We start from the raw sequence: 27,886 nt of genomic DNA on the forward strand, positions 1-27,886 counted from the left end.
TTTTCCTTTTTGCAGATGACTGCAATGTGTCGTACAGTATTTCATCCCACAGCCGACAGCTCTCTGTAAGGTATCATCTCATCCCACAGACAACAGCTCTCACTCTGCCGATGTGGAATTGATTAGATGCTGGTCTTCAATTGCAATATGTCCTTCAATCCTGGAAAATCTCATGCTCTCATCCCGTTGCTCATCCAATGAACCCACCTAATTCCGTAGCGAGCCACTGTGAAAGCTCCATATATTGAACGTCTAGGTCTTACCATCAGCCACAACCTCTCCTGACCAAATAGAAAAGTGGCCTGAAAAATCCACCGACAGAATGGGAAGCCTACGTCGTTCCAAGTTATTTTACTTTTTAAATCAGGACTATACACAACCCACAAAGACCTTTAACCGCAGCTCAATAAAGTCCTGTTTAAATCGCAGCTCAATATCCCCAATGGATTAATAGACAGCCCACGCATCACATGTGTTCCCTGGAATTTAAAGCCCTCAACATTATTGGCATCTCCTACTCTGAGGCTGAAGCAGAAGGCTTGGGCTGTTGCTATCAAATCACAAACAGATCGGTGACCTCTTTCTACCACCTCTCCTCTGGTCTGGCTTACTCTCTCTGGTCTGGCTTACTCCCTCTACTCTCTCTCATCCCCTCTACTCTCTCTCATTCACACACACACACACACACACACACACACACACACACACACACACACACACACACACGCGCACCCACACACACACACACACACACACACACACACACACACACACCCTCTATCCTTTCTCTCTCACATCCTCTATCCTTTCTCTCTCACACATACATACATACCCATTCTGTACCCACACACATACACACACAGTGTACACTCTACTCTAACACTCTTCAAGTCCTCCCATAATCCTCACCTGCTAACAACACAACACATTCATTTTGTTCATCTCTTCTCATGTGTGTGCACAACCTTCCACAGAAGGTTCCATTGCAACTGGTGCACAATCATCTCGTAATCGTTTCTACCCCATTAACCGAACCAAACTCTCTTAGGTACGGATTGCTGTTTATTTGTTTGCTTGCCTGTGTGCAACGAAGGTCCCACTGCCACAATTCCATGACTCTAAGTGTTACATTAAAAACTGTCTGCCATTTGTCAACTTGTGTGAGCCTAAACATAAAAAAGTGCAGATTTTAGATGCACCTCTTGTGGTTGGTGGTTATTTTTACTTGAATTTCATCCCAACCTCATTCATTGTCGACATTGAAGAAGGAATGGTTTCATTGTTTGTGAGCAGAACACAGGCAATGAGAATTGTTACATTTAAATTAAATATTATTGGTGTTCACAGTTTGCTTGTTGTTTAAAGAAGCATGTGACAGGGCAAAGTTTTGTCGATTTTATTTTCCAAAGTATTGAAAAAGTTGAAGCAATAACAAAGATGTACAATCCTACTGGATCTTCAATGTACAGACCACCAAGTTAGAGCACAGTCCTGAGTTCTAATTTTCTTTCTTTCTTTACAGGAGCGAGACTCGTGGAAAAGCAAAGTATAACTAACGGTGTGACAAACAACGGAATGAATGAACAGGAGAGGAGGAAACATTGAAACGAGAAAGTTAGGTGGTTGGTTTAGGACGGGTTAATGTTGGTAATCGGGATCACAAGTGATGGCCGTATGCTGCTTGCTTGAAGCCCTGGAGGGAAGAGTGAGACAAAACAGCCTCTGGAAGGTGGTTCCACAGATAGGAGAAGTAAGAAATAGTTGCCTTTGACAAGAGAACAACAAACCTCATGCTTCAGCCTCACCATGGGAAATGCCAATAATTTTGAGAGATTTAGGTTCCACTACGTTCTCAGTTGAGAAAGCCAAATGGTCCATCCAGTAGGCAGTGGGTATGAACGATGGACCCACGTGTGTACAAACTGGGATAGGATGAGGAGCTCTGATATCCCAAGGAAAAACTGATTGATGGAGGATGTTCAGTCTGTGTCTGGCTTTGGAGGCCAGCTTTGCTTTGTGGTTAGCCCAGGAAAAGTTATGCCTGATGGTGAAGCCTGGAAGTTCAAGAGACGATCAATTTGTTCCAGTGGATGACCAAGGAAATAGGTGGGTTCGTTTGACTATCCTTCCAGAGCGACTGAGATTTCCCAGGATTGCAGGACGTGCTCCATTTCTCAGATCAATGTCTAATCATTTTCAAATCAACAAAGAGACGCAGCTGCTGTCTGCCTAGCAGAAGGATGTCTGCTGAGCAATGTAGAGTCATCAGGAAAAAAAAAAGGGAAGAGGGTTTTCCAGAGCATTGGAGAGGCCATTTGTACAGATGAGGAACAAGTCTGGCCCCAAACACTGCCTTGGGGATGAGAGGGTCCATTGATGGCACATTTTGATTGCGTGAGTGGAGGCAGTCAGAAATCAAAAAAATGGAGGTGGCCGATGCCATAGGCAGATCTTGGCAAGCAAAGAAGAATGCCAGACAGTGTCAAATGCCAAAGATGTGTCCAGGGAGATGGTCCCAACCCCTGGTTTGAGATTGAGGGCCTCCAACCATTGCTGAGAGAGGAGTGGAACCATGTCCAGAGTTGAGTGATGGGTGGAATCCAATCTGATGGTCAGAGATCAGGTTGTTTGAAAAGTAAGACGTGACATCAGAGGAAATGATGGATTTCATTACTTAATGCTTGCAATTAGATTCCAGCTCACTGGCCTAGAGTTGGTATGGTCTTTTTTGCACCCTTAATGTGGACAGGAGTGATGTTTGCTGAATTTCATCAGAGAGGGTAGTTGGCCAAAGAAGGAGAGACTGAATAGGACAGTTGGCCAATGAAGAAGGAGAGACTGAATGGGGGTAGAGAGAGGAGAAGCAAAATTGGTCGAGTATGATTTGAGAACATAGGCACTGATTCCTTCGCCGAAGCAGCGTCAAGGCCGGACTTAACTTTAGATACCTTCTCATGAGAAAAAGGGAGAAGGACACAGAGTCCAGTATACAGTGGGTATGTTGTGGTAAGATGGGGGATAGAACATGAATGGTTGCTACACAAGGTTTGTAGGTAACGGCAGAGTTTTATTTCGATATTCTGCCTTATCTTGGGCAATGTCTGCAGTAATATAGTTTGTGGTGAGGGACAGGATGTAGGGGGAGCATACACCACAGACAGACTTGACAAGGCACCACCATGACTTGGAGGTAGGAGACTGGTTGGATAGTTTGGCCTTGAGATTTGGAAGATGATATTTTCTGGCTTGCCTCAGGATGGACACACACTTGTGAGCCTTACGGAATGAGCAATAGTTACCCTCAGTCGGGTTAGCTTTCTATACTGAGAAAGCAGGTTGTTAGGATTCAACATGCCAAGGTCTACAAGATGAATAGGAAAGCTGCAGGCAGGATGGGATAAACTGGTGCATGAGATAAAGAATTCTCTTGCGGAATCGATAACAGGTGCTGTGGAGATAATGATCAAATGATTTTGTGAGAGTGAGAGGGCAGATTGAAATCCCATGCAGTTGTCCTGTTTGAACAGCCATATTCTGTATCTGAGGTTGATCCCTTACATTGGCGAGAGAGATATGGGCCTTGGAAAGAAAGTTCGTCATTACAAGGTCCAGGAGAGAGGACATTCCAGTAATAGAAATCTCGGTTGGGAAATTTACAGATTGGGTCAAACCTTCAGTTTCAGAAACATTTCCTTCAATGCCATGGCTAGTTGTTCCTGAGCCAACACTCAGCCAGCTGGCATGGTGACGGTTGAAATCACGGCAGATGAAAAACAGAGTGGGGATGGGTGATTAGACGGTTGTAGAGAGGAAAATACAGCAGAGGGATTCCAAAGGGCTTGGAGGGGTTCGTGAAAACAATGCAGTTCTTGACATACGCAGCAACACCATCTCCATGATGTAGAAGGGGCCTGTCAAATTGAAAAAAATAAAGAGGAAGAGACACAGAGGAGTCGGAAACGTCCTGTGAGAGAAATGTTTCTGTTAAACATACAATGTCCAGAGCAGCAGCAGCAATCTGAAGGGAGAGATGGAAAACATTAGAACAGAGAACTCGAATATTGGTAACCATACTAAGAGAGGGCGATGAGGAGATGAGGATCAGGTGGAGTGTGGGATTGGGCTTGCTTTTGGGGAGGAGGGTGAGAGGGAATCACGGCGGAGAGAGGGGTAGCGGGTGCGACATGGAGTAGGATACACGGCGAGGGGTGTGGTCCATGCAGAGGGGATGGGGAGTGGGGGGAGGTATGGTGTGTGGAATGCATGTGGGGTGAAAAACGGGAAGTGTTAATGGTCGTGTGCTGGCGTTCTCTACAGACTGGACTTCTCATGATCTACAATTCAGATAAACAAAGATGGACATCATGAAAGGGATGATAAGAAGCATTATTGAAAGCACAGAGTAAAGTTGTGCTGCAAGTTCAGAGGGAAGATCCATGGACCGAGTGCTTGTGTGATCAACAGAATTGGAGAATAAATTGTCTGAAGAGGAAGAGAGTGAGATGAAGAAAACTAAAATGAGGTTTTCATGGTGGAGATATTCAGAAAATGAAACATTTTTAAAGTAAGAAGAAAATTAGTTACATGAGGTATTGAGAATGAAAGATATAAAGAATGAGTTGGTGATGTTTAAAGTTTGTTTGTTTTTTAAAGAGGAAGAGGATGATAAGGAAGTACAATAGAAAGTCTTTTTTATGAAGGGAGTCCACCCAGGATAAAGAAGTCTAATGAGGCACGCTTTCCAGCTGAGGCCTGGAGAGATTAGGCCAGAGATACAATCACGAATTTGGTGATACAACCCAGACGGTACCGTTAAGATGTGGAAATGGGTTAAAAAAAAAAAAAAACAACAAATAACCACACGGGGATAAAACGACAAAAGAAAGACAGGGCAGATCCAGTCTTAAAGAAGGAGATAAAAGCCAACGCACATGATGCGCAGACTGGGAAACCGAAAACAATTTTACCAAAACACCTGTGCCAGCCCCCCAATCCTTCCCCATACTCTCTGGTCCTCAGGCCACATTTACACCGCAAATTATAAATTGGTTTCCAAAGAGGTTCTTTGTGCAATGATTACCATAACCCGTCGCTGGGTTGCACACAATGCCGTGTCTTCACTGTGCCAGTGATGCGTCACGCCGCCGTGCGACCAACTTTTGCAGTGTGCGCACAATGGCGGAAGGATGTGTGGTGAGAGCATGGCGTGCTGTGCCATCCAGAATTACGATGGTAGATGGGTAAGGCAGGCTGTGTTGGAGATTCTCCTGGCTCCGTTCCCAAGCCTGAGGTGAAGGGGACATCACAAAAGCGTGTGTAAGTTTAGAAGGTACAACGAACAGGACAAAAGTTATCTTTTTATTTTATTTTAAAGACTTGCAGTTTGATTTGGTCGTTAACTTCCAACCAGACCTGAGTTCAATTTAATTTTTCTCTTTACTTCTGTCGAAGCAAATTTAACTCTCTAACCACCTGTTCCACGGTCAAGAGATGCTCCCAAGGCTGATGCGTTGTCTCTCGCTGTTTGTTACGCAATTTTCTTGCTGTCCACTCTGGCGTTTAAGTACACGAAAGGAATGAACAAAACTTGTGCAGTGGAACAAGTCGATCTATCTAATCGAAAAGAACAAAAAATTATTACAAAGTCGTTAAGAAACTGCAACACCACTCGGTGGAGTGCATACCTCCACCAGGCTGAACAGTTTACATTTTGTATCCCACCGATGGGTTGGATATGGATCCGGACCTCCAAAACCTAATCGGCTTGTTCTTTTCACCTAACCAACTCATCCACCAATTTTGTCATAATCCGTCCAAAACTTTTTGAGATATCCTGCTCACAGACTGACAGACAGACGGAGGTGAAAACATAACCTGCATCCATCTTCGGTGGCGGAAGTATTTATCGATCAACAACTAATGTGACACGCAGAAAAGCAAATTATAGTCGTGTCAATACAGTTAATCTCTCGAGGAGAAAACACCCATCTGTCAGCAAAGCATTGCGAAATGGAAACTAAGTTCGCTAAGAGTAATATTATCATCGTGGTGCTGCAATCTCCCTGCGAAATGGAAATTAAAATTAATTGCAGTTCACACGTGCAGCAAATCTAAGATGTGAACGCTTTGAGACTCAACAATCGTTTGCAGATCTAATCAGTCACACAACCACGTTTTTATAACCACTTTTAAATGAATAGCACAATCAGAGATTAAGAAGAATGATGCAATTTGAATCCGACTCTTGCCACGTATGGCATGGTGGAGGGAAGGGATGCTTGGAAATTCCTTGAGGGTGATGTACTTTTGTTTCACTCAATAATGACAATGGAGCCACCAATGATATGTGATCCAGTGTTAATCTCCATTAAATTTAATGTGGCGGCAACCAATGAGGATTCACTGGATGTAATAATCGTGAGAGCTCTTCAAGCCATAGAGTTATGGAGGCAAAGAAGTACAAAAAAAAAATCAACTAATTGGCAGAAGCCTGGCTAGTCCCATCAAACCATCTCTAACGTCGTGCACCAACAACCAAAGCCAAAATTAAACAACATACCTTGTTGACGCGTTCAGGAAGTTGTTCATCATACATCTTCCAAGAAATTACAGTCACGTCCACATGCTTCGGATGAGGTTTAAACCTGGAAATGGCACTGAAATGTAAAAAAAAAAAAAAAAAAATGAAGTTACTAGCGAACAAACATCCATTCAAATTACACGCAATGGCTGAGCCACAACACGCCAACACTGGATGGATCATAACGTGCTCGCACTGGCTTGCAGATGGGCAGTCGATGCAGTCGGCCTTGAAGGAGACGACTGAGAGTCTCGCACGGAATGGTCGAGACGGTGCCGAAGTTCGAGGGAGGAGAGAGGGTGACGAGAACGATTGATGTTGATGCCGTGCTCTGTCGTGATTCAAGCCACAGCACGAACTTCTCAAACTGCCGCACAAATGTAGAGTCCTGACCAGCGTGCCCACATTACACCTCCCAGCGTCCCTCCAAGTAAAAGGCCACCACAAACCTCTACCTTCACCATTTGTCTGAGTCTTTTGGCTATCTCATGTCCCTGAACAAATCTGCATGTGATGTATTTAGTTTGAAGTTCAGTTGTTCAATCTGCTTTTGTCGAGCAGAAGCACGCCGGTAGATTTCCATATTGTCGTCCTTTATTCATTAACTCCTTGCCGTGCCCCCATGCTTGTAATTTACTAAATGTGTTCGTTTCTATGCCACTGTCGCTGTGGGTTTTCAGCCAGGGAATCGCCCTCTGATGTGACCGAATTATCATTAATCCGAACGTATGCCGAGCTTCGGGGTGCAGGCCGAGTATTTGATTGCCAAAACCACATCACATGGCGGAATTGCCAGCGGTGTGCAGAACACTTCCGTCCGGGTGGCCTGGCATTCATCTCCAGCAATCTTGGGCCCGCTAAAACCTCGGCCAGTCTGGGTGTGTTATGATTCAACTAGTGTGAGAGTGTTTGTTCACAACACGATTAATTAATTAATTGTGCAGTGGAGTGACAGAGCATATGATCAGCAAAGTGTGATCCAATAGCATAAACCCATTTGAGGAAGCCAGATTCCTTAGAGAAAGGTGTCTGGACAAGTGTGTCGATCTTAAAGCATCACTGCTCTCACCTCATCACAAACTGGTAACACGATTACACAGTCAGAAAATAAATCCTGATTTTTACACAAATTAGATGTACAAAACATGCTTTTTATGCCAATGATAAAGATGACATCTTAAATAAACATCGATAATGACACTATAATAAAAGAGCTCCGACTCATCCAATGAAAATGTAGATGAGATATGATGATGTGGGAAACAAACAGATGGACGTAGACAGGAAACAAAATATCCACAACAATGTGCATCGTTCAATTCACCGGGCACTGTGTAAGGACCCCCCGCCCCCCAAACCCAAACCCCAGCCTCCCACTCATTCATCCAGCAATTTCAAAAGGCTATTCCTGTAACCATAATTATACACTATGAGACAAAATTATCATGCACCAATGTGACGATGAGATAACACTATTATTACAATTCAAATAATTTAAAAAAAAAATTGTTTGGAACGTATGAACCGAAAAACAACTTCTGATTCATAAACTCCTCGTTTTCATCGGTTTTTACAAGCTATGGTCTGCAACACTCGCTTAACACAGCACGCTCCTCTATCAGATGTATTATATTTCTGGTGTGCTTGTGAATCAAGGAGAGCTCCTTCTGTGATCTGCCGCCTTCCTTCCGTGCTGCAATCTCGCGTTATTAACCCAAATAAGGCCGTGGTGCTGCTGTCACACCACGTACTAAAAACGAGAATACAAGTCCTCATCGAGGACAAAGCCGCCAACAGGTGGAATAGTACCTCAATAATGGGATGTGTAGATTTTACATTTAAATAATGAAATCAACAAACAAATATGTAGGTAGTGGACATGGTAAAGTATATATAAATAAATAATCCAGCATGGTATGGTATGGAATGGAGGTAGCAGTGATGGTAAAGTGGATACAAATAAATAATTCAAGGTGGAATGTGGGGTCATGGAATGTTTTAAAGTATATAAATAAATAAATAAGTAAATAATCCAAGTTGGTGCGTTGGTAATGGAGATGTTAAAGTGTAGAAAAACTAGTAATAGGTGGCATCCACAACCATCGTTGAACATGTTGTGGAAGGTTGGCTGAGGTTCTTGTGCGAATGAGATGAAAAAAGACTCCACTGGAAGTTCCAGTCAACACAAGGTTCAGGATAATGTTTTCGTGCTCATTAACTTCTATGTTGTCTATTGTACCACACTTGTAGCAATTGTTCCGCACCATTATCTATTGTTCCACACCATTGTCTATTGTGCCACACCATTGTCCATTGTTCCACACCATTGTCCATTGTGCCAAACCATTGTCTATTGTTCCGCACCATTGTCTATTGTGCCACACCATTGTCCATTGTGCCACACCATTGTCCATTGTGCCACACCATTGTCTATTGTTCCAAACCATTGTCTATTGTGCCGCACCAATGTCTATTGTGCATGACTGGTGTTGGCTTAATGGTTAGGATGGTGGGCTTGGGATCCGAGGATCTGTTGAATTAATACAAGGTGTGGTTGATTCAGCCTGTCATCCTTCTGAGGTTGGCAAAATTTGTATCCGCTTGTGGTATCCTGTGTCGGAGTGGCGACCCATCTAGGATTGTGCCAAATAGCCCAGGAGACTGCTTAGGCAGCACCAATGCTCTGTACAGAGTATGGTCCCAATGGATGTATGGATGGGGTTGACTCAGCCTGTCATCCTTTTGAGGTCAGCAAAATTAGTACCAGTTGCTGGGATGATGAGCCATTCGAGTGTCCTGCGTCAGAGTGGTGATCTGTCCAGGAATGTCCCCAATAGCCCACAAGACTGCTTTGGCAGTACCGATGCTCTGTACAGAGTATGGGCCCAATGGATGGATTGTCTATTGTGCCACACTGGGAGCAATTGTGCCACACCACTGACACGCCGCATACGATAGAGATGAGAGATGGTGCAAGCCTAATTTTCTCGCGTTTGGGCTGAGAAAAGCTTTCAAACAAATCAAGCCAAAGCTAGTGTTTATTCCTGGTAAATAGTTTCCCAGGAATTCCTCCAAAATGATTCAGGATTCCTGCCTTTTCCTGTTTTTATTATTACTTATGAAATCTTATATTGATGACTTCCGTCATCTGTTTGTGTGTTTGTTTGTTTGTGTGCTTGTTTGTAGGCACGATAACTCGAGAACGGAAGAAGCTACCAATGTCAAATTACACCATGTGATTCAGGAGCGTGATGGCTAGTGCTGATTATATTTTGGTAAAAATCGGTCAAAGGTCAAGGTCACAGTGAGGTCAAGCATTCGATTTTTGATGGTTTGGTACAGAATCATCGTAGAAACTTCTGGTTTGCGTCGCTACCTTCTCTAGAGACAGCTTTTATTAGACAAGGTCAGAAGTCAAGTTGACGATTTCGTAAGTACCAGTCTATGACTGCTTGTTTTTGTTTTTTTGGGTTCGGGCTCAGAAAGTTTCGGCTCGAACCATCTCTAGAGACAAGTGTAGATGTGTTTACACCTGTGTGGTGTGTTCTGTGGACCTCCTTTCCCAACACTAAGGAAAGACTCATCAACTTGTATTTGATGGCCTTCAAAATCATCGCACAACCAATTTGACTCGATACAAAATGTGTGCAATGGTAAAAGTTCGTACAAAGTTGCATGATGAATGGATGGAAAATGCGGCCGGCATTCCAAAAAGTCTGTTTTCTGGAGGCATGCGTTCCAGGGTGTTTCATGTATCAGGAATAAACGGCCTCGACCTCGCTTCACTCTGCGTCTGCCGAACAATTCTGTACTCCTCCAATGGGACGAAGTCCAATAGTACCACGCTTCTGCATTGCCTTGGCCACGATACTCCTCCACCTTCCTCTGCCCCCAGCTAACTCTCTCCACTCTCCAACCATTCCCAGATTACTGATTGATATACCTCCTCAAACAATGCTTTACACTCTCCAAATATCCTGTACTATTCTCCATAAAAACACAATTTCCAAAATTCCAAATTGGTTCCGATCCTAAAATAATTTGACATTCCTCGTGTCCAGATATTACCATATTCACATGCCAAATATGAAAGAATTGCGTCCCGTCATTTCTCAGTAGAGGCTCCGGATGGACGGAGAGGACCCCGACCCAGGTGGGCTGATGCCTGGTTGGAGGCTTATAGCGAAAGTGCATGTGACCCACCGCACTTGTACGATGCTTTCATTGATGAAGAAGTGCTCGTCCAACGCCGCACCCACATGCTGCAAACTGCAGAGCAGAGACTTCTGTATGAAGGCACGCACAAAGCAGCCAGTCGTCAGGAAGTAGGTCCAGCACACAATGGAAGAGTTCACGGCTAGAAGCTGGGGGTAAACACGGTGTTCCTCGCGGATGAGAGTACGGGATCAATTTGGTGAGGAGCAGGTGCAGATACCACCAAAGTTTAATTTCCAAGCACACAATAAAACATTCATGCCACAGTGTGAGCTGGAACAAATCCAGATTCCAAAATGAAGAGAATTGTGTACTGCAGCAAAATACAAATCAAATTTTGCATTATTTAAACAGGTGCACAGCAACGGAAAGTGAATTACATGGGAGATTAATTTCACGAAACAATGAACGACGTGCCAACTGTCCCGTATCGCCTGGGCGAGTTCCGCCGAGTGTGGAACACAGACTGTTTCCCCCATTTGGTCACCTTCACCTCAACTCATGTTTTCCTATCACCTTCACAAGTCATTTTAAAATGTCCATCACAAGATACCTGCAGCTCGACAGGATGGAGCAGAGGTAACAAACTTGCCTTCGGGTTGTCTCGTCTGGGTTTGATTCCCGAGGTGACTGTAAACTGTTAGAATGGTGTTGCATCATGGAATGGTGGAATGGAGTGAGAGTGTTGCATCACAAAGTGCCTCGAATAGATGTTAAGCTGGGTGTCCCATCTGCTCGCATTCGTTTGTGGACAAAGATCCCACAGAGTCATTCATGGATAGTGGGTGAGTTATCGCTGGAACCCTGAACAAACTACAAAATCTGCAGAAAATGCCTCGAGTCAAATGTCAGGCCTCGCCAACCGGTTCATGGAAGGCTTTGGCCAACCAACATGGAGCTGGGAATAATTTGGTGCTGTTATGGTAGTAATAGTAGTAGTAGTAGTAGTAGTAGTAGTAGTAGTAGTAGTAGTAGTAGTAGTAGTAGTAGTAGTAGTAGTAGGAGTAGTTGCACTTTTGAATGTATAAATACAACATCGAATTGCAGAATTAATGTGAAAATTTTCATAAATGCACAGCTTTTGCAGCTTTTCCAACAGAACAAGTAAAACACCAATAACTAGGAAGTTCATGGAACACCTTACCCTGTGCAGTTTTCAGAACAACATGGGAATGGTCTTTTCCACGATTGCTTTACATTTCCGAGCACGAGCCGCCATTTTGCCTGAATCACGATATTCCCCCGTCCTGAGAGCGTAAGCAGCAAATTTGATTGGTCGAGATTGCATGGAATTTTGCTCAACTATTGCTAAACTGAAGGTTTTTGAAGTGCAGATCATGCGATTTGCATTCGACAGTGTTCAAGTATATAATTCAATTGAAGTAAAAGTTTTAAAGGCTTTTGGGAAGAATTATTTTTTGGAAGTTTACAGCTGTTGATGCAGTGTCTTATACGCCACCTTATTTCACACGTTATATTAGTTATTCATGCCAGTAGATGATAAATGGGGTTTCTGGGACACCCATTCAAATGAATGGGGGGAAAGGGAAAAACTTTCTGACTCAAGCCCCAAGAGCTCAAAATAGGAGATGATTTTCTCCCCACCTCTCCCTTTCCCTCCCATACAAGCAAATGTAAAATTGAGACTGATTTTCTCCCCACCTATCCTCTTCCCTCCCATACAAGCAAATGTAAAATTGAGACTGATTTTCTCCCCACCTATCCCCTTCCCTCCCATACAAGCAAATGTAAAATTGAGATGATGAAAGATTGAGACTTACTGATTAAAGTACTTCTTCCCCACAACATAATCACAGTCCTTTTATAATTTCATTCCACTCGAAGAGTGAACCAACGAATATTTGCCCATGTTCTACTTTAGGGAATAACTTCATTTTCTTATAACATTCATTTCCATCGAGTATATTCACAAAGAATAACTTGGAACTTGGTTCTTGGTTTAAGTCTCTTTGTTTAGCAAGCTGTTTCATTTTAATGTTAAAATGAGTCAGACTGCTTGAGAACGGCTGCCTCACCCAAAGCAAAAATGCGACTCATTTCCTGTGGGACACACCATGAAAAACCTATTGTTGTGTAATCTCCCTTGATGCCATCAACTTGGGGCGATTTATTGTCAAAGCGAACTTCGTTCTTATTCAGAGAAATTTGAGTCTTATTCAGAGAATGGAGTATTTAGAAGAGAACTTTGACCTTGCAGATCAATCGTTTTCACAAGATGAGAGGTGAGATCCTTGAACCCATTCATATTTGTTGTTTTATACAAAATGAAATCACTATATGACTAATATTTATTGTGTCTTTTTCTAACAGGTTGTCCCTAATAAGAACATTGTTGATAACTGATCTGGATCAGGAGGCGTTTGCATATCACGACGAGTGGCAAAAAATGAATGACTTCCTGAAAGATATTCAATCGTTCAGAAGAGAATTGAATGACATTTTTGTTGGCTGGAAAGAAGTTCTCTCACGTCCTCTGACCTTGAATGAGTCGAGTAAAAGCTGAGAAATTATCCGTGTGTGTGTGTGTGTGTGTGTGTGTGTGTGTGTGTGTGTGTGTGTGTGTGTGTGTGTGTGTGTGTGTGTGTATATGTGTGTGTATATGTTTGTATATGTCTGTCTGTCTCTCTCTCTCTCTCTCTCTCTCTCTCTCTCTCTCTCTCTCTCTCTCTCTCTCTCTCTCTCTCTCTCTCTCTCTCTCTCTCTCTCTCTCTCTCTCTCTCTCTCTCTCTCTCTCTCTCTCTCTCTCTCTCTCTCTCTCTCTCTCTCTCTCTTTCTCTCTTTCTCTCTTTCTCTCTTTCTCTCTTTCTCTCTTTCTCTCTTTCTCTCTTTCTCTCTTTCTCTCTTTCTCTCTCTCTCCCCTCTGTCTCTATGTCTCGGGCTATATCTCTCTTGGGTGTTGACTCATTATTATTATTATTTTTTCAGTTTAAACACCTGTCTGGATGAACCAAACACACAACTTAATCTTCTGGAGGAATCTGACACGACACTCTATCTTCTGGAGGTAAATGTTATATTTATTATTTTATTATTATCATAATAATGTTGTGGATTTTCGCCCGTCTGGCGTGCGGGTGACCGCCTTGAGCTCAATTGCGGCCGCGCACGCCCACCGAACAAGCAATCGAGTCGCAGCTTTCGGATCAACGCCGAAACCCAGCTACGGGTGTTTTTAACCACACCATAAACCAGCCAACTCTTCTGTCCACGCGCTACAGGGTCGATCGCCAAATTGTCGATGTACCTAATTATTCGCGCAGACAGAAATGCCGGGAGTTTATACCTCAACGGAGCCTGCACGAAAACGAGACGCTTTAAGCAGCTCGTTCCGTTTGCGATTGCCGAGCGGTTTTATATCGACAAGCCCCGTCGGACCAGATGTATGTTTTATCGGCTTATAATCAGCCAGCTAATTATTCCGAACGCAATTATGGCAGTCAATGGAGGAAGGGACGCAACGAGCAGGTGACAATCAAAAATGGGGACATTTATTTCCACACAGGCATGCAAGCAATGCAATGAATGGGACAGAGGGGGGGGGGATGGGGAAAAAGGACACGAGCAAAAACCTACAGCCGATGTCTATTTATGATGTACATGCACTTAATCAGTTCTACTTGGGAGACAAGGCGCCACAGACTTTCATGCAAACCCCAAGAAAGAAAGGAAGAAACGGGCTTGTAAGCCTTTATAATTGCTCGGAGCCGGGATGACCGAAGGAGCTCCGAGAGACCGAGCGGGCTACCTGTCACCCTCTTGGTGACTCGCTGGGCGACCCTTGATGTCTCTGCCCGCACTCCAACCTCCGAACTCTCCAAGCTCTCTTCCCGACTCCACCACACCAGCGCAGCGTGAACTTGAATGCTCTCTCCCAGCGCTCCTCTCAAACTCGTTCGTTCCTTGTCGACGACTCGGCGTCTCTTCAACTGCTCAAATGGACTCCAGGCTCCAAACTCCACTCTCCGGACTCCAACACTCAACTCAACTCACCCACTTGACTCCGCTCCGCGGCGAACGCAGCTTTTTATAGCCCCAAGGGGAGGGGTCGCTCTGGGCTTACCACCTGAAATCAGCGCCCTCCTTCCTTTCACCTTTGAACCTTCACCCCCAACTGTCTCCGCCCCTTTCGCCGTTCTGATCCGATTCTGCCGTCAAACGCGGCCGTGTTAGGAATCACCGTCTTCTCGCGGATGTGTTTGGAATCACTGGCTTCACGCGGACGTGTTTGGAATCACCGGCTTCACGCGGTTGTGGTGAAGATGGTGAGGAGATGATGGCGGTTGTGGAGAAGATGGTAAGGAGATGATGGCGGTTTGTGGAGAAGATGGGAAGTATATGATGGCGGTTTGTGGAGAAGATGGTAAGGAGATGATGGCGGTTTGTGGAGAAGATGGTAAGGAGATGATGGCGGTTGTGGAGAAGATGGTGAGGAGATGATGGCGGTTTGTGGAGAAGATGGTGAGGAGATGTTGGCGGTTGTGGACAAGATGGTGAGGAGATGTTTGTTTAAAATAAAAGACAGAAAAAAATAACACGACCTCAAAGGTTCACAGCCTGGCACATGATTAATTCCCGTTATACATCGCTGGGGAAATCTAACCTGGAACACACACTTATTGACATAAATGATCTTCGGGGAACCTGAATGGTGATCTGTGAATTTCCACAACCGTAACAATATAATCATTTTTATATACCCTAATTGTTCTTCCCTCTTTGTTTTGAACAGAATATGTTGACCGAGTTTCAAAATCACAAACCATCAGTCTGCTGCGAAAGAAGATTTTGTTCAATGTTTGTAATCTTGCTATATTATCCCCCCCCCACCCCCCCGGAGGGAGGGAGCAGGATATTGTAATCGTCCGGTTTGTTTGTCTGATTGTTTGTTTGTCTGCCTGTCATTTAGTAACTTTACAGCAAAACGGCTTTCGCAAATACTATCAAATTAAATCCACAGGTGGGCAATGAACCTTGGACGACCCCATTAACTTTTGGGTCCAATTGTATCAAAGGTCAAGGTAAAGGTCACGAAAAGATCAAAATCGTTTTTCGCTCATAACTTCGTCAAAAATGATCTGATTTACTTCAAACTAAGCTTATAGTGAACCTTGTTGTATTTGTCACTTATAATCCTACCCATTCCTATAGTGAAAAATGCATATTTGTGAAGATTGGTAGGGTCTGAAGTTTTGGGGGTCATGGTCATCGGTCAAAATTATAAATTTTCCATTATAAATCAAAAAAGGTTAGGAATATGCGTGTTTACTATGGAAGACATATATCAAGTCCTTTATTGGCTTTCATTTGACACCATGACCTTTGACCTTACGTGGCCTTGAAAGGTCAAAATCATTTTACGGTCATAACCATCAAAAATGGTTTAATTGACTTCAAACTAAGACTAAAATATTCCTTATTCTATTCCTTTTAATCAACATTCAGGTTAAGGATGTATCAAATTTAAATTTGATCCCCAAAATAACTTTATGCCTTAAATGGGTGGGATTTGTTGTGCCGGGCACCACTTGTTATATATGCTTTCCTTATAATTATCTGATTTTGAATTACAACAAAAGAATAAAGGAGATGTAAAGGTGGAGATGGGGGTTGGGGGAGAGTTAGGGTTGGGGGGGTTGAGGGAGGGTTAGGGCTGGAGGGGGAATAGGTGCGCTCCCCCAACGACCCACCACCCCTTCAACCCTCTCCCTTCCCTGTGTGTGTGTTTTGTGTGGGGAAGGGTGGGGGATGGGATGAGGGGGGTGGTGGGTCAAAGGTGGGGGCACACAGGAGGGTGGGGGTGGGGTTTTTGTGGGTGGGGCTTGTGTGGGTGGGGTTTGCGTGGATCTGGCTTTTGTGGGTGGATTTTGTGTGAGTGGAGTTTGCATGGGTGGGGATTGTGTGGGTTGGGTGGGGCTTGTGCAGGTGGAGCTTGTGTGTATGGGGTTTGTGTGGATGTGGCTTGTGTGGGTGGAGCAATTTTTTTAAATCAAATAAACATGTTGTGTGTAGGAACTAATAAACTAATCACTAATTATGTGGATATGATGGATGTGGATGTGGCTTATGTGGGTGGGGTTTGCGTGGATGTGGCTTGCGTGGGTGGGGCTTGTGTGTGTGGGGCTTTTGTGGGTGGGGCTTGCATGGATGTGGCTTATGTGGGTGGGGTTTGCGTGGATGTGGCTTGCGTGGGTGGGGCTTGTGTGGATGGGGCTTTTGTGGGTGGGGCTTGTGTGGGTGGGGCTTGTGTAGGCGGAGTCAAAAAGGGGTGGAAGCCAAAAGAAATTCAATATATCTTTATCTTTTGTAATTCCTGTGAATAAAATGAACCTAAAATCTCTTCCCCCTTTAAATCACGTAATTTGTAAGTCCAAGGAACTGCACCGATGACATCTACAATTTTAAAAAGTTCATTTGTCCATCGCTTGGAATAACCTTTATCAAAATGAGATTTCCACCTGTATATTCTTAATATATTGTTACGGATGTGGAAATTCGCAGACCACCATTAAGGGCCTTAGATCAGTCATGACGATAAGTAATTGTGTAGTTAGATTTCCCCACCGTTATTTAGAGGGATTTTCCTTGTTCACCGGGCTGCGATCCTTTGAGTTAGCCGTTTTTCTTTTCTCTATCACTATTCTGGACCAATCATCCCCCAACAACCAAATCGCCACCACCAACAACACCCCCAAACAACTACACCGAACCACCACCACCTTCGCCTCTTTACCTCCACCACTCCACCCCGCAAACATCGCTTCACCGCCATTCTCAAACGATTCCCGCCAGCAACCAAATCGCCACCACCAACACCCTTCCCAAACCACCGCAGCAAACTCCCACCACCTCCGCCTTTCTACCACACGTCGTACCATGGGTTGTGAATGCGTTCCTTTTGCCTCAAAAAGCGGATCAGGAATGCTTCACGCCCCCTTTTCATCCATCCAATGACTGAGCATCAGATGGTATAGCCCCGCCTCCGAACCCACTGTGATCCAGAAATCTGCATATACACTCCTCCCTCGGCCTATATAAGTGCGAGCACAACGCAGCTCGCGGCAGAAAAGTGGCAGTCTGGAGGGTCTGGAGAGCGTGGAAAAGTGGGAGCAGTGGAGTGGCAGCAGCAGTGTCGGCGGGGCAGTCGATTCGAGTGCAGTGTCGGTGGGGCAGTCAAGTCTGGAGACGGAGCTCGAAGCCGACGGGAAAGGCAGATGGGGAGCACCGGAGAGAGCTCACCGACCACGCCAGGGGCACGAAGCCAGGTGCAGCTACGCTGACATCACGGCTTGCCTGCCATCGCGCCACGAGGGCGCGGGTAAGACCCTTCAGTCTCGTGGATCTGGCCGCTCATCCAGGTTCCACACGCATTAGGCCCACGGGCCCAGTCTGACTCCCTTGTCTATGAGGGGGTCTTTTCTTGCTTTTTCTTTGAATGCGTGTTGTGGCGCCGAGTCCCGTAAGTAAAACCGTATAAGTGACTGTACATAATTGCTTATACAGTGGGGAGAACAAGTATTTGATCCACTGCCGATTTTGCAGGTTTTCCCACTTACAAAGCACGTAGAGGTCTGTAGTTTTCATCATAGGTATACTTCAACTGTGAAAGACGGAATCTTAAACAAAAATCCTGAAAATCACATTGTATGATTTTTAAATAATTCATTTTCATTTTATTGCATGAAATAAGTATTTGATACATCAGAAAAACAGAACTTGATATTTGGTACAGAAACCTTTGTTTGCAATTACAGAGATCAGACGTTTCCTGTAGTTCTTAACCAGGTTTGCACAGACTGCAGCAGGGATTTTGGCCCACTGCTCCATACAGATCTTCTCCAGATCCTTCAGGTTTCGGGGCTGTCGCTGGGCAACACAGACTTTCAGCTCCCTCCAAAGATTTTCCATTGGGTTCAGGTCTGGAGACTGGCTCGGCCACTCCAGGACCTTGAGATGCTTCTTACGGAGCCACTCCTTATTTGCCCTGGCTGTGTGTTTCGGGTCGTTGTCATGCTGGAAGACCCAGCCACGCCCCATCTTCAATGCTCTTGTTGAGGGAAGGAGGTTGTTGGCCAAGATCTCGCGATACATGGCCCCATCCATCCTTCCCTCAATACGGTGCAGTCGTCCTGTCCCCTTTGCAGAAAAGCATCCCCAAAGAATGATGTTTCCGCCACCATGCTTCATGGTTGAGATGGTGTTCTTGGGGTTGCACTCATCCTTCTTCTTCCTCCAAACACGGCGAGTGGAGTTTAAACCAAAAAGCTCTATTTTGGTCTCATCAGACCACATGACCTTCTCCCATTCCTCCTCTGGATCATCCAGATGGTCATTGGCAAACTTCAGATGGGCCTGGACATGCGCTGGCTTGAGCAGAGGGACCTTGTGTGCGCTGCAGGATTTTAATCCATGACGGCATAGTGCGTTAATTATGGTTTTCTTTGATACTGTGGTCCCAGCTCTCTTCAGGTCATTGACCAGTCCTGCCATGTAGTTCTGGGCTGATCCCTCACCTCTCATGATCATTGAGGCTCCACGAGGTGAGATCTTGCATGGAGCCCCAGACCGAGGGAGATTGACTGTTATCTTGAACTTCTTCCATTTTCTAATAATTGCGCCAACAGTTGTTGCCTTCTCACCAAGCTGCTTGACTATTGTCATGTAGCCCATCCCAGCCTTGTGCAAGTCTACAATTTTGTCTCTGATGTCCTTAGACAGCTCTCTGGTCTTGCCCATTTTGGTGAGGTTGGAGTCTGATTGAGTGCGGACAGCTGTCTTTTATGCAGATAACGAGTTCAAACTGGTGCAGTTAATGCAGGTAATGAGTGGAGAATGGGAAGGCTTCTTAAAGACAAAACTAACAGGTCTGTGAGAGCCGGAATTCTTACTGGTTGGTAGGTGATCAAATACTTATTTCATGCAATAAAATGAAAATTAATTATTTAAAAATCATACAATGTGATTTTCAGAATTTTTGTTTTAGATTCCGTCTTTCACAGTTTAAGTGTACCTCTGATAAAAATTACAGACGTCTACGTGCTTTGTAAGTGGGAAAACCTGCAAAATCGGCAGTGTATCAAATACTTGTTCTCCCCACTGTATATGGTCGTAGCACCTTTTGCTTTCCTTTTGTTCTGTATACGTGCATGTTAGTGTTTTGCATTCCTGACTGCATATGTGCTTGTATAATAAATGTATGAGTGTGCAATAAATGTGCTTGTCGAACTGTTCCCCGTTTCGTTGCATCCTTTCCTTTGTTTGAAAGTTCCATCTTGCATCACAGAAGGAATTGGTAGAGGGGTGTAAGCATCCGATAAATAATCACGTCCGTCGGGGCCGGTGATAACACCGCTCGGTTATCACTGAAGCACGGAACGGACCACTTAAGCGGTTCGTGTCCTAGGCCGGCCAGCGGCGAGGTACAATCGCCCGGTTAACTACCCGCGCAGGTACTTAGGCAGGTCGAGTTTGGCGAACATCCTGCGCGGGTGGCCGATTGGCACAATTGTGGTGTGGTCGAAAGACCCACCCGTGACTAGCTCCTGGCGGTAGTTCCACGGAGGGTCACGACTAAATTGTCCGTTCCGGTGGGCGATGCGGTCGCGATTTGAGTTACGTGGCCGATCGCATGCCGGGCGGACCGAAATTCGTAACAATATCACCAACTTTGAACTTAGGCTTTCTGACATTAATCTCTTTTTCATATTTTAATGTTGTACATGTTTCTGATGGCTTAGTTTTCGTTGAGGTATGAATCATGTCGTTGTACTTATCTACAATGTCCTGAATTAAAGATAACCATTGTTGAGAACCGAGTTGAGTGAATTTTTTATATAGTCTCTCTTTTAAAGTGCGATTAAAACGCTCAATAACAACCGCTTTTCCTTCATTAAAGGTGCTATATTGTTGTGGTGCCGGGTTCGGTGGCGAGGACGACCGCGAGACGGAGCAGTTGGGCCATCTCCCACCGAACACCGGAATGGAAAGGACGTCACCCCTGATAACTCCGGAGTCGAGGGGTCGCTTAAAGGACCGTGGTAGCCAATATTTCGACGGCGTGAGGTAGGGTCCACTTGTCTATTCCAATTTATCTAAGTACTCACACCATCTAACTACCGGGGAAGCCACACCCTCGGCCGGCTTTGTCCGAACCGAGTCGCTGTTACCGACCCGGATCTGGCGTAACCGAATGGAAATTACCAAAGCTGCGCAGGCCCAAATGACAACTTACGGCACAATTGGCCTTCCGAATTCTCAAGCCCGAACCATGCTAGGCCAATGAAAGAAAACACAGACAACGAACTGGAACATTTAACAGGGGTTTATTTACAATAAGAAGGAAGGGAGACACAGAGCAGACTTAATCACAAATATGCAGGAAATGTACAATGAGCAATCAACACTTATATAATTTCTACTTATAGGATGGCGCCACCAGAGACATATACACACACACACACACACACACACACACACACACACACACACACACACACACACACACACACACACACACACACACACACCAAAAGAAAATGGACCCAGATTGTCTTTATTTCGACCCTCGCAGCCAAGGGGATAGACAGGCTGGAGGTCAGAGTTTGGTCGGTACCTGGCTGCCTTGTGCGGTTTGGCCCGCGATTGCAGGTGTGAAACTCAGGGTCGTCGGCGAGCCCAGACACGGTATAGCGGGGTCCAGGCGGGGGCCAAGGTCACTCCTCACAGAGGGCCAGCGGAGATTCCCGGCTCGGACTCCGAGTTATTGCTCGACAAAATGAGAGATGGAAGTCAACGGCTGTGGAATAGTCAGAGGACCAGCTTGAGACACGGCGACGACAACCACCAACGATGCACACCAAGAGCAATGGCGACCCCTTTCTCCTCCGACAATTCCAACCCAACTCCAGCGAACACTAAGGGAAGCCCGGCGACTCTTATCCCTCCTCCGGGCGGGGTGGGGTCAATGGTCCTCTGAGGTAATCTTTGCCCTGATTGGACAGGGTTTTGTGGGGTGATGTGCTGGCCATCCGTGATTGTACAGGGGGGAACCCCCTTCTTTCCTGGGCGGAGTCGGTGTTCTGAGATGAGAAAACCTCCGCCCACGTCCGTGGTCGAACGCACGTGGGCAATGGCGTCAATGGTGCGAGGAAGTGAAGGATTGATTTGTTGGTGTTGGGTATTGCAAAAATCTAACGAGAAAGAAACTTCGCAGTGCACACATGTAATTCCCTTTAGACATAGGGAGGAATCTAACGATACACATACTTTTTGAAATAACTAAGCTTAGGGAATGCTGTCTGTTTGTGTGCAAATGGCTTCCAGATTCATAACACTATAATGTAATGTTATTTTAAAGAAAATTCATAAATGTTTTGTTGTAGAACTCTGTACCCTCATCAGTCCACAATTTTTTAGGTTTTCTCTTGCTTTTATTGAATATCTGTTGGAAAGCTCACATAAGAGTATTCCCTGTTTTGTTTTTCAAAGGGACAACCCACGCATATCTACTCCTCAAATCAATAACGGTTAAAGCATACTTGTACCCCTTATCATTATTGAGTTCAATTAAATCAGCGGACCAGATATAATCAACTTCCTTGGAATAAACCTTCCTTCTATGAAACTTTGTGATTATTGGTTCATGTAATTCATCAGCTAATTGCTCTTCAATCTTAATGACATCATTAGAGCCGATAAGTTTTTTGAATTTCCAAGCCCAAGTTTCAATTTAGCACTAATCATCTTCTTCATGATGAACCTCTCAACTTTTTCTCTCAAGGTTGGATTTTGTATCAGAGACAAATTATACAACATTTCTCTATCAGCTTCATGTTTTTCTTTCAACGTTGTGCTTTTTCTAAAATCAATATCGTGCCTCATGCACACTTAATCAACCCTATTGATAGGTTTTCTCCACGGTTTAGGATTGTCAGCCTCATCTAATCTTTTATTCAAGTTTGTTCCTGGACCACAGAAAAAATACCCTGGTAGATGTAATTACCCTGGTATTCCAGTTATTGTAAATTTACTTCCTGATAAAAACTTTTGTATATCTCCACCTCGTTTGTGTTAGATGATGAATTCACTCTTGTTTGAGACACACACCGAACATGTACCTTTGTGTATAACCCGATTATTTTTGCTTTTAACATACAAGATATTTTTACTCTTGGTTTTCTTTTTACATTTTAGACAATAACTCATTTATTTATGTGAAAAATTCCGACAGAGGGCGAAAACTTTTTTTAGTTTTCAACATGCACATTTGAATCTTAATTTTTAAAACATAAAGAATCCTTAGAAATGTCTTCATTCTCTCCTCCATTTATTTAAGAAAAAAAATGTAAAACTTTAATCAAAGTCAACTACACCAACATCAGCAATAATATAATCTTTTCCTTCTTTCTCTCCTTTCTCTTCACTTTCTCGTTTAAATCTCCCTGAAACTGATGTTAACAGTCTTGATGCATATATTTCTAATAGACTTGCCAATTCTTTGTTTTCCTCCTCGGTGTGTTGAGAATGATTTCTTTTCTGTAATACCTTTGATCTTTTTATAATCTCACTGGTTTCCATATTTTTATATTTATTTATTCCCTCTCTTTACTCCTTCTCCCTCTCCTCCTTCTCTCTCTTCTCCCTCTCCTCCTTATCTCTCTTCTCCCTCTCCTCCTTCTCTCTCTTCTCAGTTATTTCAACTCCTTCCTCATCCCTTACTATCCTCGAACCACTTTCACCCCATAGAATATCATACACATATTCATCTGGATTACTTGATATTCCTGCATCCAAATTTTTTTTTTTTTTACAACAGGAAACCAATAAAATTCCTTCTGATTTTCTCAGAGCCCTTTGTTTTCTTAACTTTAAAATTCTTTCATTATTTAACATTTTCGTAAAATCCAAAGTTGTTGGTTTATTAACATCAGTATTAAGCCAATCTATTATTTAAAATACCTCATTCTTATGTTGTCGAACATATTTATTAACATACCGAATACCCTTTTCTTGAAGGTATGCTTGGACACAGAAATGACAATTTTCTTGAAGCCTTCTTGCTGTCATTTATATATCAGAAATATATGACAGATTAATATAATGACAGGAAATACCTCCCCATCTTCCCATAGTTTAATCAGTTTGTATTCCCTTACTTATTATGTATAATCCTGTTCTTTGTGTTTTCATGATATAAACTATAGCAAAACCATTATTGATTTTACCATTATTAAATTATTTTATTTGTTGATTGCTAATCGTGCTTCCACAAAACTCATTCTCGGCACCAAGTGGATAATATTCTTCCTTACGAGACTGATATAATTGTTCCAGGTCTTCTATGTTCATTTTAAATGACCAATTATACCCTAAATCAATCATATTATATCCGCATTGTTCTATTCTCATACAAACGATACGCCCTTCTTTATAAAATTTTATTTTAATTGGAACTGTGAATTCTGTATGACCCGGAGGATAACATCAACACTTCTGTATCTTTGGAATACACAGTCGTTTTATTTAAGGATATATTATATTGTGATAAATCACTTATCCTCACCAAGTCATTCGCGTCAGTCAGGCTTGGATAATTTATTAATTTATAAGCATTTTTCATATTAATATTTTTTGCTTTTTTCCTTTTTTTCGAAAGTGATATCCTACACACCTTTGGCTCTTCGGTTTATAGTATCCTCTACCAAGATACATACCTACACCCTTGTAGTCTGGGGAAAGGAACATCCCATCCCCTGTAAATATTTTATATTTTCCCAACTCGTGTTTCCTCACAATAACCATCGTATTTATTTATTGGAAAACTTCACGTAGGTGAATTCTGATGGATATAATTTCTCCATTAAAAGAAATCGTGTGATTATCTTGGTCGGTTATCCTCAACTTTACTCCGTAAATGGTTTTTCCTGACAAAGGTAGATAAACCAGATTTTTGCGTTCCATATTTTCATTCAGCGCATACTCAAACCCAATTGGTTATAAATTCAATATGGAACGCAAAATGGAACGAACACAAAATATAAATTCAACGCAAAAATCAGGTTTATCTACCTGTGTCAGGAAAACCATATACGGAGTAAAGTTGAGGATAACCGACCAAGTAAAGATAATCGCATGATTTCTTTTAATGGAGAAATTATATCCATCAGAATTCACCTACGTGAAGTTTTCCAATAAATAAATATGATGGTTATTGTGAGGAAAGACAAGTTGGGAAAATATTAAATAATTACAGGGGATGGGATGTTCCTTTCCCCATACTACAAGGATGAAGGTATGCATCTTGGTAGAGGATACTATAAACCTAAGAGACAAAGGGGTGTCGGACATGAATTTAGAAAAAAAGGAGATGGTATAATTGATACTCTAATGGGTATAGGTTCAACTATTCTAAAACATAAAGACCGAATTGGTTCAACTGCTTCTGCTGTGGGAAATGTAGCGGGTGCTACAAAGCATATAAAAGATGCCCAAAAGGAATTTCAGAAATTGCAAGCAATAAAAGAAATTAAGAAAGGCAAAACTCAGTTGTCTCCCCAAGAACGACAGAAAATAATTCAAATACTTGGGTCAGAGTTTCAAAAGTTTTAACATCTTTTTTTCCTAAATAAATACAAGTCTGAAAGCAATTGATAGTATATATGATTTGGATGATGCCATTGCCATCTCAAACTCTACTAAAAAGAAGACTACTTCAAGGTAAATGCAATAACTGGAACAGACTGGAATGCAAATGGAACAAAAAGTTATGAAATAAATAATCAACAAACTTATTTGAATCGAGCCGAAAGTTTCTTGTTGTGTAAATTTACATTCACTAAGGCTGTGAATAACACAAACGCGACACTCGTAAATGATTTCCTCTGGAAAATGTTTGATAGTGTTCGTTTGTATCTTGGAACACAAGAAGTTGAAGCGGTTGATTATGTTTCTGCTACATCTGAAATTATGAAATTTACACTTTATTCATTTTGTGATAGAATGGGAAAGGGGGCCGTCTAAGGTTTTATTCCTGATATGGCAACGGGAACAAACACAGACCCTGGATATCGTCAAAGGAAAGGAATGTATAATGATGATACAAAAACAGGGAATAGTTTTACTGTGACAGTTCCTCTTAAAGGTATATTTGGATTTTGTGATCATGATAAAGTTCTGTATGGTCTTAAAATTAGATTTCAACTGCAAAGGAATGATAATGAAAATAGATTGCTTTTTGGTGGGGCTAATGCTTTTGCTGAGAAGAATAAATTTCTAATTGATGAAATTAGTCGGTATATTCGTGAATATACTCCTTATCTTAAAACAGAAGAGATGTTGAATGGAAGACTTAACTCAAAGAAACCACTCAATGTATCATACGTTAAAAGAAGATGCCAACACGTTAAACTGAACCAAACCACTTTCACATGGAATTTGGGTGTTCTGGAAGGAAAGCCACGATATCTGTGGCTCATTTTTTTAAAACCAGATGGTGATACTGCTCCTGATAAGAATAATGCATTGAGTGATAATGCAAAGGTGAAACAACTTCGCGTTTCTCTGGATGGAACATTTTATCCACGAGATAGATTGGAAATTAATTTGGAAAAAAAATGATTATGCTGAAGCATGCAAGTCTTACCAAAAGGTGTGTGAAAGCAATGGAAATAAAGAACCCATATTGGATAAGACAGCATTTAAAAGTCTGGAAACAATCTATGCAATTGACCTGAGTGCTCAAAAGGAAACTATAAAGTCTAATCGAGTGGATAATTGCCTATACATTGAAAGAGGAGAGAGTGAAGAAGTGGATACATATTGTTTGCTTTTGGAAGAAACAGAATTAGATTAATGCAGATAATGGTGTTATGATTAGTCTCACATAATTTTTTTGATACATAAATGAGTAGTAAAGTGCCAACTGGGGGAATGTTACTCAAATCAATCTTCATAAATTATCATCTTGTATTCAAAATGAAAAGCCTTGTGTGATTAATGTTCATACAATTCAGAGAAAAGGAGCAGTAGAAATTGATGTTTTGCTCACAAGAGAACAGGTGAAAATCTTGAACGATACTGGCTCACTTAAAATTAAAATGTCAAAACCAATGTTGAATAAATATTCAATAAGAGAAATGAGTGGAGGATTTCTCCCATTTCTAATTCCTTTATTTGCTGGTTTAAGTGTGGCTGGAGCATTTAAGGGTGGTATTTCTGCAGCGGTGAAAACTGCCAATGAAAGGAAGGCTCAACTCCGAGCTCAATAAGAATTGGAAGGACATAACAAAGAGTTGGAGAAACAAATTAGTGGAAGTGGTGCTAATTGGAGATTTTGCTGAAAAACTTGAAAGTCTGCCTGATAAAGGGAGATTGTTATTTGGAGATATGCTTTCTTCTGTCGCACAAGCAGGTGTAAAATTAACCAAAAGGGGTGATGGATTATATCTTTCTAATAAATAAATGAGCATTGATGAGTGGTTCAAAGAATTTGGAAAGAATACAACATCAAATTTAGAACTTATCAAATACTGTAAGAAATTAAAAATTCATAATGTGGTTATTTGTATGAGAGATCAATTAACAAACGTGTCTAAACATACAAAGAATATTATTATGAACTTAGAAGATAATAATGGGAATGGTTCAAATTGTGTTTGTATTTTTAATAGTCAAGACAAATATTATTTTGATAGTTATGGTCTTCCCCACCTGTTAAAGTTATAAAATTCTTACAGAATGGTGTTTATCAAACATTTCAAGTCCAAGAATTAAATTCCAAGTATTGTGGTCAATTATGTCTCTATGTGTTATTTCAACTCAACAAAAATAAAATTTTGAATGACATTATTTTTAATCTAATTTCAATGACTTATGTTGGAAAAGATGGTTCTATCTTTGGTGTATCCCAAGAACTGGATATTGATTTATCAAAATATTACACAAAGGCACAGGCTGAAAGACAGAAGTATAGGACAGCAAAAAATATTAAAATGAAAAATGCTTCCAAATTAATAAATTATCCAAGCCTGACTGACGCTAATGACTTGGTGAGATTCAGTGATTTATCACAATATA

The 27,886-nt window shown here is 42.5% G+C and overlaps 1 protein-coding gene across 2 annotated transcripts in view; it reads right to left on the minus strand.

The window, feature by feature from the left end:
- Window positions 1–1,380: 1,380 nt before the first annotated feature.
- Window positions 1,381–27,886, minus strand: part of LOC147020140 (uncharacterized) — a 59,960-nt gene continuing 33,454 nt past the window's right edge. The window contains exons 9-11 of one of the 2 annotated variants that reach the window (XM_085895188.1): window positions 10,784–10,866; window positions 6,560–6,656; window positions 1,381–5,285 (exon numbers count right to left, since the gene is read on the minus strand). In XM_085895188.1, coding sequence (XP_085751314.1) covers window positions 5,118–5,285; window positions 6,560–6,656; window positions 10,784–10,866 — 348 coding nt within the window. In that variant the 3' untranslated portion in view covers window positions 1,381–5,117. Of the gene's footprint in view, window positions 5,286–6,559; window positions 6,657–10,783; window positions 10,945–27,886 lie in introns of both variants that reach the window. The other variant, XM_085895187.1, reaches the window with a different exon arrangement.

Source organism: Eptatretus burgeri, chromosome 9, assembly GCF_056783735.1.
Source record: "Eptatretus burgeri isolate ZD-2024b chromosome 9, Ebu_testis_v1, whole genome shotgun sequence".
Classification (NCBI taxonomy): Eukaryota; Metazoa; Chordata; class Myxini; order Myxiniformes; family Myxinidae; genus Eptatretus; species Eptatretus burgeri.